The 14,825-nt window shown below is 43.5% G+C and overlaps 1 protein-coding gene across 2 annotated transcripts in view; it reads left to right on the forward strand.

Annotated features, from left to right (window-relative positions):
- The window catches only part of POLR3B (RNA polymerase III subunit B), a 138,752-nt gene that overhangs the window by 80,147 nt on the left and 43,780 nt on the right, over positions 1-14,825 (forward strand). For both annotated transcript variants that reach the window (XM_036760385.1, XM_036760386.1), the window contains 3 exons: positions 556-630; positions 3,608-3,706; positions 9,102-9,229. In XM_036760385.1, coding sequence (XP_036616280.1) covers positions 556-630; positions 3,608-3,706; positions 9,102-9,229 — 302 coding nt within the window. The remainder of the gene's footprint in view (positions 1-555; positions 631-3,607; positions 3,707-9,101; positions 9,230-14,825) is intronic.

Consider the following 14,825-nt stretch of genomic DNA (forward strand, 5'->3'; position numbering starts at 1 on the left):
CAAAGCCAGAGTGTCATCCCTCTCCCCCTCCCCACACACACTCAAAGCCCTCCCTTTGTAAGATGCGGCTGAAAGAGCCCAGCATCTTCCTGATCCAGTTATGTTTGCTTAAGCAGAGATGCTCTGTAAAAAGTGAGATCTTCTCTTTGAACTCAGCTGGGCCAAAATGCTACGGGGATTGTCAGGGCTTGACCACTCCATGAGCTGTGCATGGGATCCTTGGTCTAGCTAGATGTCACATACGGGGATAGGAGAAGGGCTTAGTAAGTTTGGGGAAAGTCAGAAATGGAAGAGAAATCCAGCTTTTTCTTAAATAGCTATGATTGAAGAGACCCCCGATGACGTGACCTTCGTGGCTTCTTTGAGGCTGGGTGTTTCTTTAATGACTACACATGCACATTACAGAGAAGGGTGTGTGTGTGTGTTTGGGTGGATGAGTGGGTGTGGGTGTGAAGCTGGCAGCCGTGTCTGTGGATCTTTTTCCATTACGTGTCAGTTGCCTTATTTGTCAGCTGTTGTAGCCCATCCCTTTGAATCTTTCTTTTTTCACATTAGACCGTACATCATTGTGAAGAAGCAAAAGCCTGCCGTTACAGACAAGCACATGGAAGAGCTGGCCCAGGGGTACAGGTAATTGCTTAAAGGAAAGCAATTTCATTTCTTCCTTTTAAAAAAGTGCCGTTTTAGTGCCCTCCATTACTGGAGGTGTCCTCCGAGTTGTGATGCTGATTGAGTTTTGGTTTTGTTGACTGCTTTTTCTCAGGCCCTCGTCATTCAATCAGATTCCTTTCCATAGCCGTTTAACCATGACCCATTTTCAGTAAGCCGTCCTGCAGTATAGTTTTATCAACTGAAAAATGGAAACTTGCTTAATATTTTTAAAACATTTGATTCCCAGTACTTGAAGGTATCTTACATACAAGTAGATACTAACACAGTATAAAAGGTTGGTGAGAGGCAGGATGATGGCATGGATAGAGAGCTGGGGTCACAGTCAGAAAAGCATAACCACAATTCCATTGTAGTTTTACACCTTGTACATACAGGGAAACTGAGTCCCAGAGAGGGAATATCACTTGCTCAGGGTCATACAACTGTTTAATTCAGTAAGCAATTAAGTGCCTCCTATGTGCAAGGCACCTGTGATGAGGATCAGGAAGTCAGAGATCAATGTGTGGGACAGATTCTACCCTCCAGGAGTGGTGTAGGAGCAAAATCCTAACACCTACGCCCCATACAAGTAAGGCTGGCTTTTTCTTAAAAGGTATTAAGTCTTGGTTGGCTAAGGAGACCTAGGGTTTTGGCCATTGATCATTTTTTTCATTGCTCAAGTATAAAACCACCTCGAGGGTCTGTCTCTAAGAGCCCTGCTCAGGCTTGGCTGCTGGATCTCAGCTCAGTCACCTGGTGGCATATTCATGGCCTCTTCTTCCTGCAATGGCAAACGAACCCTTCTTTTGTTGGCTATTGAATGACCTGTGTGTGTCTCACTTTATTCCAGCCTTAAACTCAAACTACTGAGCAATGAGGTCTGAGGCAGGCCCCGACCAGGACGTGTGCCAGGCCACGTTCCAGGGATACAGAAATAAAGCAAGAAAGAGTCCCTGCTCTCAAAGACCTCCCATCCTTCTCTTTGGTGGACCCAGGAGAAGGACCTGTGCATTGATGACAGCTGTAGTCTGTGCACAGTCTGGGCCATTCCAAATGCTAGGCTAGTCTTGAGGTGGGAGAGGTCACCTTGGACTGCAAGAGTCAGGGTGGCAATCAGTGAAGGTTTCATGGAGCACCAAGGCTGGGCGCCTCCTCAGCAGGGGAAAGTGATGGGAAGTCCAGGAATGGGGGATGGGCCAGGGCTGTGATGTAGAATCCCAGAAGTGAAGTTGTTTGAGACCAAGCTTGAGGGGATAGCTCCATGCTAGAGCTTTGGTCTCTGGTTCATAGTGGGGGCCCCCATAAGAAGCACTTGGCAACCAGATGGTGTCACAGTACACACAGTGCTGGGCATGGAATTAGGAAGGCATGAATTTGAGTCTGGCCTCAGACTCTGACTAGCTGTGGGACTCTGGGCAAGTCACTTAACTGATGGTAAAATGAGAGGATTGGACTTACGGGATTCTACAGGCCCCTGCAGTTCCAAATCTAGAACTCTTGATTCCTGCTGCTGGACCCCAACTCTAGGAATGGGAAACTAAAAGTAAGCTTAGTTATTGTAATTCAGATGACCATGCATTGTCTGAATCTGACCACAACTTTGCAGGTCGGCCTGGAGTCAGGAAGGATCTGAGTTCAAATCCAGACTCAGACACTTACGAGCTGTGTGACCTTGGGCAGGTCACTAAATCTCAAGTCTGCCTTAGTTTCCTCCTCTCTAAATTGGGGTCATAATACCATCTGACCCCCCAGGGTGGTTGTGAGGATCCAACAAGATAATGCTTGCAAAGCCCTCAGCACAGCTCCTGACGAGTAGAAGGTGCTGTAGAAATGCCTATTCCATTCCCCCCTTATTTGCCAAGTTTTGGGGTGTGGTCTATATGGCTTTGGAGCAGCACAAGGCACATTTATCCCTGTGTACCATGATGGTCACAGCAGGGGTGAGCTGGGCTTTAGCGGGGCAGATGCCACAGGCACACAGTCTGCTCGACCACTACTGACTTCTTCTTATATTCATCTTCCCCGCCATGTCTGTAGGCTGCCTTGATCCCAGAAACCTCAGCCTCCTTTAAACATCCTGGTGGGAGTAGAGGTCCAGAGAGCCGCCACTCTCCTCTGCAGTTCGTGGCAGCTGCTAGGCACTAGGAATATTGTGGGGAATGCTCTCTTATGTAGCAGGGCACTTAACCCTCTGCACCCCAACTCTGCCCAGTGCCTCACACTGTTACCTTCTTCTGACTGACTCATAAAAGACCAGACAAGTGGATTGGAGCTAGATTCTAGAGAGCCTTGAATGCCAGGATTCAAGGAGTGTGAGTGGTCTTGCTGCACAGAGGAATGCCTAGATCAGATGAGGGCAGTAGAAGGAGAACTTGGGTAGAAATGTGAAGGATAGAGGTAACAGTCTGGAATGAGGAAGAAGCTGTTCTAGTAGCTTTGGTGAGGGAAGGTGAGGCCTTGATCTAGGGTGGCCACGGTGTGAACAGAATGGAGGGAAAGGCGGCAGGATTTACTGCATGCGCAGAATAAATGGGATTCGGCAGATCATGGAAATATGAAGTAGAGAGAAGAGTCAGAGGTGACCAAGGTGGCTCTTTTGGGTACTTGGGAGGTTTGTAGTGTCATTGGGGGAGCAGATGAACTTGCAGTTATGGACTCCTTCCATGTTGTGTTGGAAGGGCCTGTGCCTTTGGTTTCTTCTTATGACTAAGAAGTGCTGAGTAAACTAAACTTTTTTAAAAAGCAGTATTGTTATTCTTCTAAAATACAACTTTAAATTTTTTCTCTTTAAATTTTTAATTACAGTAAGAGTGGCATGAGCTTCACAGATCGAAGTTCTTGATAACTTCTGTTTGCAGGGAAGAAAACCAGTATCTTATTTTATTTTCAGTTACATGATACTTAAAAAAATTTTTTGCTGCAGAAATGTTTTAACACATCTCTGATGCATTTTCAGAAATTTTGAAGATTTTCTGCATGAGAGCCTGGTTGAATATTTGGATGTGAATGAAGAAAATGATTGTAACATTGCATTGTATGAACATACAATTAACAAGTAAGTAATAACCATACCAACAACTTCAAAACCTGTTTTCTTTAGAATCTGTCCTCCTCTTGGTTCATGAACATTCTTTGTTGTCCTCTTATCCATTTGGAAAGAACTGTGCTTCAGCTGCCATTTTGTGTGAAATCCTTAAATGGACCCAGAATTTCATCCATATGAGCTGCCCTCCATGACTGTGGGTGGTGCCCCATCAGCATCTTCCATCTTGTGTGACTCTTCTCTATGTCCTTCCATCAGTCCCCCCACAGTGGGGTCTGCCCTGTGCTCCCAAAGGCCCCTTCTAGGCTTTTTTGTACTCTAGGGGCCAGGGCAGATTTTCTGTCTGTCCCTGCTCTCTGTGTGACCCACTCACGGCTGCTTCCCCAATGTTTTCTTCTTGGTTGAGACAACACCATGTTACAGTATTTTTCTAATTATAAAACAACCCAGTTACAATACTGTATTCTGTATACCTCCCAGTCTTTTCATGGGACGCTTGAAGATCTGCTCTGCTCTAGAAGATGGTTTGAAGTCATTCATATACAGAGTAACAGTAAGAAGGCAAACACAGAGATTAGAAATCATTCTGCCATTTCAGTCACTTTTTTTCTTTCTTTTTTGTAATATCACCTATGATTATTTCTATTCTCTTGGTATTTTTCCTCCCCATGACCCCAACCAGAGATATTTTGCCAAAGAATTCTTCATTGCTTTCAAAATTATGTTACGTCTAACATAGATTTCTTCTGATATTGAGGACTGGGGTATTAGAGGCCAAATACAGTGCCTCACTGTTGATGACTTTGAAAGTGGATTTAGAAACACTGACCTCTCTGTTTCATCAATGTCTGGTGGTTGTCTTTCTACTTTCCTCCTAAAATGCTCTTGATAATATATGGCTTAGTTAGGTTTCACTTCAGGCTTTCTGCTGACTCCCTCTGTTTTTAGGGTGATCTTCCGACATTGTTCTCTGTGACATTTTTCAAATGAGTTTGTCTTTTTAATCGGTGTGGTCCTGGGCTGCTGTCTCAGGTCGTCTTTGTCTGTGGCAGCTTCTGGGCTCTTATGACTTTCTTCTTTTACTAACTTCATTGATTAAACTTCTTTTTAAAATAGTGACCATGAAAACCATTATCTTTTACCTTCTTCATATTCCATTTTTGGGGCATCGATAAGTTTGTTTGGCTAGGGCATGTTGAAGCCATGAATCGTACGTGCTCTCTTCTTTTCATCTGTAACCTTCTAATTGGGTATTGATTTTAATCTTTCTCATAAGTATAATCTTTGTATGCAAATACAAATGAGCATAACAGTCTCTGCCTCCCTTTACCATACTGTGCTGCCTCTGTGTATGTCCCCTTTGTGACTCCCCTTAATGTGTGGTCTTCCCCATTAGGATGTAAGCTGTTGGTGGGCAGGCTCTGTTTTGCTCACTTGTATTTGTAGCCTCAGAGCTTGGCACAGTGCCTGAAGCAATTAATAAATGCTTTATGATACAGGTACTCCTCTGTGTTTTTGTGATACTTCTGTTTATTTTAAAATAAGAAGGGCTTGTCTTCTCATCTCTGCCAGAATTTGATCTGGTGCCTAGGCCTCGAAAGAAGAATCTGAGAGAGAGGTGCCTGCTGTGGATCCTTTGAATTCCTCAGCTTGTAAAGTCAGGGGCATCGCTGAATTCTTGTTCCTATTTAAAACCCAGGAACAATGGAACACACCTTCAGGGCTTCTTTGGGTGCAGTGGTGTTTTAGGGGTGTCTTGTTTCCTTTGTTGTCATATCCTGGAAATATGATGCAGTGATTGCTATGGAGTTTGTTGTCACAGTACTAACAGCAGGTGAGAAAAGCTGACCTGAACTCTCAGGTGTCTGTACCCTGAGGCCAAAGGGTCCAAGGCAGTTTCTGAGGCTCTCCTGAGGTACTTGGTTTAGGGTGGTTGGCACTGCAGCCATCTGTGGGCAGAGCAGGAGCTCTTCTTCATTCAAAAGCTGTTTGCCTCTGGGCTGCTGGGACCATGGAATGGTGCTGTTTAGTATCTTCACTGAGGTTCTCTCTTGACATATCTACAAACATAGTGAATGAACCTTGAAACTGGGCAGAGAACATATTGGAATTCTTCATTTGTGTTTTATGTATTGAGCCTCTTAGTAGCCTCCCCCCGAGGTGGCCTTCCAGAAAAGACTTAACTGACTTATCCAATGGCCAAAAGTTTGATAGTATTCCTGTGCATTTAAATGGAATGCCCTGCATGTATTATGTCAGTCGGTGGTTTATTATTTGTGTATTATGCATTACTAAATGATAACGCACCTTAAAACTTCAAAGGGATTTGCTTACAGTGCAGTGACTATGTGAGGGAGCTAATAAAAGTGTTACTGGCCCATTTTCCAAATAAGGAAACTGAGGCCTGCAGAGGCTATGCAGCTCTTCCATAATCATCTCTTTGAAAAGTGTCAGAGTCTGGATTTGAAACCAGGGCTTCCTGTCTTTGAGTCGAGCAGTTATCCATGATAGGGTAGTCTCACTTCACTGACAAGCTCAGATTCTGAAAAACATCTTTTTAACCAAATGTTTTATTTTTGCTCTTATTGGTAATAGCAGCATTATTTCCTTACCCCTCATAGAAATCGCCTTTGTAACAAAGAAATACAGAGAAGCAGATTCATTCATTGGTTAAGTCAGACGACACATACCTCATTCCACACCTGCAATCTGAAGCCACCAGTGAGCGCTCTGTTGATTCGAGTATTCATGGCTTCCATGTTGTTTTCCTCTCAGTTTTCATCATAGGTGTTCCTTCCTGATTCTGCTCAGCGTCTGTTTAAGCAAGTTACCTTGAAGTCTTCACATTTGTGGTGGTTTCTTTGGTGGTGTAACATTCCATGACACCCTTCCCAATTATTTGATGCATGTGGACCTTTCCCTTTCTTTGGCATCCTCCAAGCAGTGCGATTGCTGGGCATGCGGAGTTTAGCAGCTTTTCTAATACAATCTAAAATTGTTTTCTAGAATTCTTAGATCATCTTATAGTTTCATCTTTTGTCAGCGACTCATGTTTGGGAAGGCCTCCTGTTTTGAATGGCTAAAGAAGAGGGTGGTTGGGCTTTTTTTCCCTTCCTTCAGGAGGTGTTTTTCCTTTGGGTTATTGATCAGTTCTGTGATGGATTGCATTGTTTGTCCCTTGTCAGTGAGTAGCTCAATAGTGTATGCCCAGCTAGGATTTTCCCTTAACTGGCTGTAGGCAAAAAGGGGGAAATAGACAGAAAAATCAGACCTTTTCTCAGGTGGGAGGTGATTCATTTAGAAGTTGGACAGTAAGAAAGTGCGGTTGGAACCTGGAAGTTCTCCATCATGATCACCCCAAGATCACAACAGTGAGCACAAGGGGCTTCCACAGCTCCTAGAGGCCCAGAGTGTGGAATGGCTTGCCTGTGGTCGCCCAGCAGGTGAGGAAGAGGCACAATTGGAGGCAGGTTCTCTGACATCAGGCCCATCCCATTTCCTTTACATCACTCTCTTAGCAGGAACAGGACCTAAGAGAGAAGCAGTTTAAATGATACCAGGGAAGCAGACTGTCAGAGTATTTGCAGAAATGTCTTTAACTCCATTTAATTTTGTCCACTATTATCAGAGCACCTTGGAAAAATTTTGAGCAACCTTTGGTAAGGCTCTGTTCTCACCCCTGCTCAAGTGGGAAAATAGCCCATAATTTGTTTGTTTGTTTAAAGATCATTCTGCCTTCTTTCTTTATAAAAACAAAACCTAGCATATTTCATTAGGGCTTTTACAGGTGTTCTAGATGAACATATAGTCTTACTAGTGTTTTTATCATGAAAAGCCCGAGAATAATGGGGTCATCCTATAGGTCTCCCTTTCTCTCTTTCTCATTTTTTTCAATCTGGCCTCTTTTCTACAGTTGAAAAGGGTCCCTTGCCCTTTTCTCCCCATGAGGAATGTTAACTGCTGAATTTCATTTGTTAGTATTTAAACAAGGGGTGGGAGGGGGGTACATTTCAAACAAATACCATTCTAACTCAGGCTATAAATGGGACTTTAAGAGGGCTTCATTTTAAAATGGGCCGCCTGACATCAGTAAAAGCAGTATTCCCTATGGAAAAAGAGGGCTTTGGTGTGACTACCTGCTATGCCTTCAGATGTGGATCTTGCCAGAAATCCCCATTGTGCCAGATTAAATGAAGGACGATCCCTAAACCAAGAGCTAGAGCCATAGAAAACCACCTTTTCCACTGAGAATAAAACTGAAGAGTTAATTAATCCTGTTTAATTAATTGTGGCAAGGATGTAGAATTCTGGGTTCTTGCCGTGTATCACAAATTAAAATCAGCACCTTTAGAAGCCCTTGGAGAAGAATGAGAAGTTCAGACTGTAGAATGTGGGCTTGATAAGTCTTCTTTGGTGAAAACCAACAGGCAGGCGACTCATTTTAGTCTTTTCCAATTGAAGCTTGTAATGTGCCTTTTGAAGTTTAGTCCCGAGCTAACCTCTCTTTGGCAAAATGCAATACAGTACAGTATACATTTATTAAGCACCTACTATGTGCTAGTGGGCCTATAATACTTGTCAGGTACTGGGGATACAGATAAGAAAAGGAAAGACAGTCCTTGTCGTTAAGGAGTTTACAGTCTAATGGAGGAACAAGACATACCCAACAGAAAACCAAAAAAGCAGGGAAGAAGGGAGGGAGGGAGAGACCCAGCACTGGGCCATGATGATGCTGGAGTGGAATCCAAAGAGTGTAGCTGATGGGAAATGAAGCGTTCCCAGAGCTATGAAGTCAAGTCATGTTTTCTATTTCTATATATTCTGAAAGGAGGAAATTTGTTTTTCTCTTATAATGGCAGAGGAAGCATGGGGGAAGCAGTGTTCTCACGTTACTATAAATGTTGTATAAGAGGGGGTACACATTGCATGCCCCTTTGCTTCCCTTTCACTTTGCTTTGGCTCTTTCCTGCTAATGAGGCCATTTTGGAGTTGATGCCATCTTCCTCATTGTAGTCCCTGGCATGGCAAAGGGCATCCATAGTGGTTGTGGATTCAGAGACTGTCCAGCTGGTTCAATAAAGGAGCTCCTGGTTAGGAGGCAGTGGCTGGACCACATGGCCTTGCCTTGGGGGTTCCTTCCGACGGTTCTGTTGTTTTGACGACTTTTGAAGAGCGCAGTGATATGTTTATTTTATCATTTGAGGTTAAAATCAAATTTCCTCACTAGGTTTTCCTTTCTATCACTCATGTTATATCTAGTTGCAAATATTACTATATATGTTCTTTTCTACAGTGTTGCCAGAGTCATTTAACTGAATGGAAGAAAACAATAGTAACCTGTTGCCTAAGTACTCTTACCTATTTGTTTGTTTGCTCATTTATTTAGCTATGTATTTTTAATTTTTAGGGATACCACCCACCTGGAGATTGAGCCCTTCACGCTCCTTGGTGTTTGTGCTGGGCTTATTCCATACCCTCACCATAACCAGTCCCCCAGGAATACTTACCAGTGTGCCATGGGGAAACAAGCCATGGGTAAGCTTTTCCTTCCTGAACTTGGGAGTGGTACTAAAATAATTTCGAATATCCTTTTTAAAAATCCTTCTCATTTTGCTAGTATTATCATTTCTATGCCAGAGGAATCAGCAGTCTCTTGCAATCTGGAGAGCTAAGCATCGGGGGTCCACTGGCATACCTAAAAGCATAAGCAAGAGAAAAGGAATGAAGGAAAAAGAAAGTAGAAAAGGAAGGAAACAAGTATCTGTAAAGTTAGAGGGAGGGGCTATTATGATCCCTGTATTCTAGTTGAGGAAACTGAGGCAAACAGAAGTTAAGTGACTTGCCCAGAGTAGCCTGGCTAGTAGTCTGAGGCTGGATTTGAACTCGGGCCTTCCTAATTCCAGGCCCCATGTTCTATCCACTGAGCCACCTCACTGCCCAAAGAGGAAGGGAAGAAGGAGAAAGAAATAAGGAAATGGAGAGGCAGAGGTGAGCGTGGTAGGTAATAGGGCCTGGCCCATGCTGGATGCCTGATAAATGGTCGCTGGTTGATTTGTGGTTGGTGGCCCTGGACCAGGCCCAGGCGAGGCATCAAGTGACACTTAGCATCCTCCTCGTTTGTGCGTTTTGGACGTAGTTAGTGAGCTTCCTGGATCTTTTTTAACCTTAGGGACAGTAAGACCCTGAGATGATTATAAAAGTAGATTATTTACTTTTGAAAAGGAAATGGGGAGACCTGTTTGAGTTGTTGTTGTCCCATCCTCTCATGTTTAACACACATGCCCCCTGTTCCTGCTGCCATTTGGACGTTTGAGCTGAGCCTGCCCTGGGGAAGAGGGAGGGGGCCCATGGTAGAGGGGAATGTGTACAAGACTTGGTGTCAAGAGACCTGGGTTCAGATCCTGGTTCTGCCATTTAGTATCCCTGCGACTTTGGGCGAGTCTCATCCTGCCTAGTTAGGCCTCAGTTTCCTCATCTGAGCGTGTTAGACTAGATGACGTATGAGGGCTCTCTCACGCAGCACTGAATCTGTGGTCCTCTAGTCTGTGGAGGGCCACCTCTGCCGCCACTGCCAACAAAGGCTTTCCAAAAAACAATTAAACCAACCCCAATTTTGGCTTGGATTTGGACTCAAACCCTCAAAGTCGGCCATCCCTGTAAGGTTTCTGCTGTGTGATTTGGTGGTTTTCAGTCATTGACATCCTGATAAACAGTCTGTGTGGCTTTTGTATTTCGGCTGCTGCTACCATCCCCTGTCTCCATTCTGCTGTGATGTCTCTTCCTAGTGCAGAGGTGAAGCCTGCCTTTTTTTCTCCTGACTCTGGTTTATTGAAGGCCCTGCCAGTGGAGCACAAGGGTTTTCATCCTGTTTGGCAGCAAAAACTTCAAGTTTGGGCCCAACTATCAACTTTGTATTTTTCATCCAAGGACCAGCTGGGCTCAGTTTAAAAAAAAAAAAGCTCCCTCCCAGAAAGCTGGTCATCATCAGGTGGTGGAATTTTTGCCCACAGCCCATGAAGAGGATTAGGCATGGGGAGAATGTCCAAGGTGATATTGAAATCACAGATCTTCTGAAGAAGTTTTTCTGCTAAGTGCACATGGGATTTTTTTGTCCTTTTACTTTAAAATATAATTGATGGGGAATCCTTAGAAAGAAAAATGAAAATGGTTAAGGGAAGATAATGGCATCACCTTTGGGGAACAACTAGGAAATTTATTTCTCCAATTTTTTTTGGAATTGTAACTGAGTGTAGCTTACAGTGAAGGAGTCCCAGATTCCATCCTGGATTTTCTCCTGTTCAGCGTCCCCAGAATGCTGCATTCTGTCATTTACCTGAATGATGTAATGCCCTGTCAATTCACAATCATTCCCAAAGGGAAAAACTCAATAGCAGCTCATCCATTTGCCTTTCCCATTCATCCTTCAGCAGCAACGAGGCTGGTTTCCCGTTTTGTGTTTCTGACTTGCTAACAAGTTGAAATATACAGTAGTGAGCCCTACATGGCATGAAAGGCCTTTCCCTTCTATTGGGTTTACCAAACCATTTTGTTCTGGGATGTGAATCCTGCCCCAAACAATACACCTTTTGTGCAGGACCTCCTGCAGAATTAAGGAGGGAAGAATCACCTCATCACTGATTCCGTTTTTTCAGATGTCTGAGAAAATGTCACCAAAGGGGTGGAGCAGGGAGGGAGAGACATCCTCTACCTTGTGGTTCCTTAAAAACAAATTTTAAAGCAGAGACTTGAAGTAAAGAAACAACATTTGTATCCTTACAGTTGTCCCCCGCCCCCCGCCCAAGTCTTTGTTTTGTGGCTCTGAGTAGTATGTGGATGCTGGGCTTGTTACCGCACACAGCTAAGCAGGATCACTGTGTACAGAAAGCCAATTCAGTGTCTGTGGAGTTCTTTTGTAGTTTGCTGTGTGAAGGGTTTTTTCTGGTTTTGTTTTGAGTGTCATTTGCAATTCATTGTCTGTGTTTTCTGAGGTTGGTGTATTCAGCTGCATTGACCCTGGGTCCAGCACATTTAGCTCCTTGGATACACTCTTCTGACGTTACTGCTGATGCCGGGAAGACAAAAGCCACTGAATATCTTTAGCAATAAAAAAAAAAAAGCTTTTGTTTCTATTTGTTGTTACTAAACACCTGACTCTAAAGAAAATCCCTGAGATAAAACTACATTTTATAAGTTGGCTCATGACATGGCCATATTTTACTCTGGACACAGAAATAGCTGCATAAAGACTGAAGCCAGTCTGTATTAAAAATTCAAAAGATAAGGGAGAGCAGAGGGGTAGAAGGAAGCAACTCCAGAGGCAACCAAGGGGCTGGGCTTGCTGGTCCTCTCTTCCCTTTGAAGCTTGAACGAAGGTGCTTATGTCTAGTTTAGAAAACGCACATTCTATGCCATTTAACAATGGAATAAATAGGAGTGAATAATAAGTGAAAATAGATTAAATATCATAGCTGGGTTTGGGTGTTGGGTTTTGGTTTTTTTTTTTTTGGATCATGGTTATCATTTTTTGGGATGAGAAGACCTCATTTGCTGCCATTCTAATAATGTTTTCTGCAATGTGGCAAATGCATCTCTTTGACCCAGTTTCACTGAATGTCTAGCACACAGTGTTTCTGGGGAGAAGTCACCTTCCACTGCTTAGTACCAGTCCTTTCTGACAGCTTATAGAAATTGGACTCTAGATTTCAGATAGAATCCAATGCTGACCATCACTGGTGAGAAGCAGAGTAAATAGGAGCAGCAACACTGATGGGGAGGTAGGTGAAGAAAGAGCTGCTGGCTAGGGTACCTTCTTCTCTCACTTTTTTTAACATCACATTCATTTATTTTTCTACCTTCTTCCCTTTCCCTGTCAGCAAAACATCTCTTTTATCAAAGATTTAAAAAGAGAGCTGGAAGAAGCAGTTCAGCAAACTACTGAATACCTCTCAGAGTATTGACAGGAAAAGGTGTCCCAAAAGCATTCGTTGCAGTCTGCTATTGAAGCTTAAGTCTTAATAGTCTTGAGTTTTAAGAGCTTAAAATTGCACCAAGACGTTTGGGACACCCTGTATATATTCTCTCTCCCTCTCCTCTTCCCTCCCCTGCTGGGGATACTGCTCTGTTTCTGCAGTAAAGAGAGAAGGAACATATATTTTCTTAACATTTTCTTTCAAAGACCATGATTGGTCATTAGGATTCAGTGTTCAGTGATGGTATCCATTGTTTTCTTCATTCTGTTTGTTTTAATCTGAATCAGTCCATATAAATTTTCCCATGCTTCTCTGAATTCTTCCTGTCCACTGTTCTTTATGACACAGTAACATTCCACTACATTAATGTGCCAAAATTGGTTTTGCCATTGATGGCCATCCACTTTTGTTTCTAATTTGCTACTATACACATGTGGGAAAAAGCTGCTTTAAAACTTTTTGGTGTCAGAGCGCCTTCCTTTTTGCAATGAAGAGAATGAATGAAAGCTAGATTTAAAAAAAAACAGTAATAAGAGCTAGCATTTATTTAGCACCTACTACGTGCCAGGTACTTTGCTAACTGCTTTACAAATGCTATCCATCTCATTGGATCTCCACATCAACCCCACGAAGTAGGTAGCATTATTACCACTCCCTCCCCTTTTAGAGTTGAGGAAACTGTGGCAAACAGAGATTTGTGACCTTTTTCCATCTGCTTTCCTGCCCCAGTAGTGAGTTATCAGTTTAGCAATGAGTGCCAACCTTGCTTAGCTTTCCATTCCTTCTGTTACTGTGTTACAAGGATAACTTCTTCCCCAGAGAAGATGAGAAGAATGAGTCTAGTAGACGTGAGCGAAAGGGTGTCGTCTCCAGATGCAGCCACAGACATAGTGCTGGGCAGGGAGGCCATGCCCACATCTCCTACACTGCCCCCTTTATTAGTTATTTAAAGGGATTGTGCTGCGCCATCAGCTTTAGTGATGAATATGCATTACTTCTCCCCTTCCCCACAGACTGACTGCTAGGGCCCTTTTTTTCCCCAGATGTGGCCCAAGCTGAGTTTCCTCGTGAATTCAATGGCCAAAGCAAATACTGGGGCGGGAAGAGACAGAAACAGGCATGCAGAGAGGGAGGGAGGGAGAGAGACAGAGACAGAGAGACAGAGACAGAGAAACTTGTTTGATTATCACTTCATCTCATTTTTCTCAATGTGAATTTGCTGGGCTGCTTCAGCCTCCTCCTTTTCTCCCTCCTACCTTGATACCAGCTCTGCTTCTGAAGGGAGTTCTTCTTAATCCTCCTAATTGATCCCATGTGCCTTGATGGTGACTTGCTTCTCCCTCAGACTTCCCATAACATGTTGATGCCCTTGTTCTGTCATCTCGCCTTTTCTTGCTGTTTTGTTCTGTGATCTGACGCCCCTGCTTGACCAAGAGAGAGCTCCCTAAGCAAGGGCCTGGTCTGGATCTTTGTCGCCTTCATCTTTCCCAGCATGCAGCACAGTGCTCCACACACTAGGTACTTCCTTCATGCTTCTTATGCACACTAGATCACATATCGGCTAAATTCTACAGGGTGGATTGACTTAATGCATAGAGTGCTAGACTTGCAGTCTAGAAGACTCTGATGTTGGCTGTTTGTGTGATCTTGGGCAAGTCACCAACCTCTTGTGCTTCTGATAATCCTCTAAGATTTATTTATTAAGTTGTAGACTGGTTGCAATCTACATTTAATAGCGTTTTAACAGTCTTGGCATGTAGGCACTATTTTTATCCCTATTCTACAAATGGGAAACTGAGATTGAGTAGTTAACTAAATTTCCCCAGAGATGGGATTTGAACTCTGTTCTTCCTGACTCCTAGTCCAGTGCTCTATCCACTGGACCATGCTGGGCACTCCCTTGCTAGGAGCCCCCTGCACTGGTGTCCTTGGCATGCCACATGTAAAGTGAATACACTGAAACTTTTGGTAAATAATCAGGGGAGGAGGGAGGAGAAGGTAGGCTCAACTGTCCACATTCCAAGAGCTCCAGGGAGGATGTTGCTCAGATAGCAACATTGTCCGAATCATTGATGCTACTTCATCTGCATTCTGATACTGAATTCTGAGATGACAGATGTTTTAGAATAACTTGGCATTGAGATAGACAGCTTACTTTTTAT

This window comes from Trichosurus vulpecula, chromosome 5 (assembly GCF_011100635.1).
Source record: "Trichosurus vulpecula isolate mTriVul1 chromosome 5, mTriVul1.pri, whole genome shotgun sequence".
Classification (NCBI taxonomy): Eukaryota; Metazoa; Chordata; class Mammalia; order Diprotodontia; family Phalangeridae; genus Trichosurus; species Trichosurus vulpecula.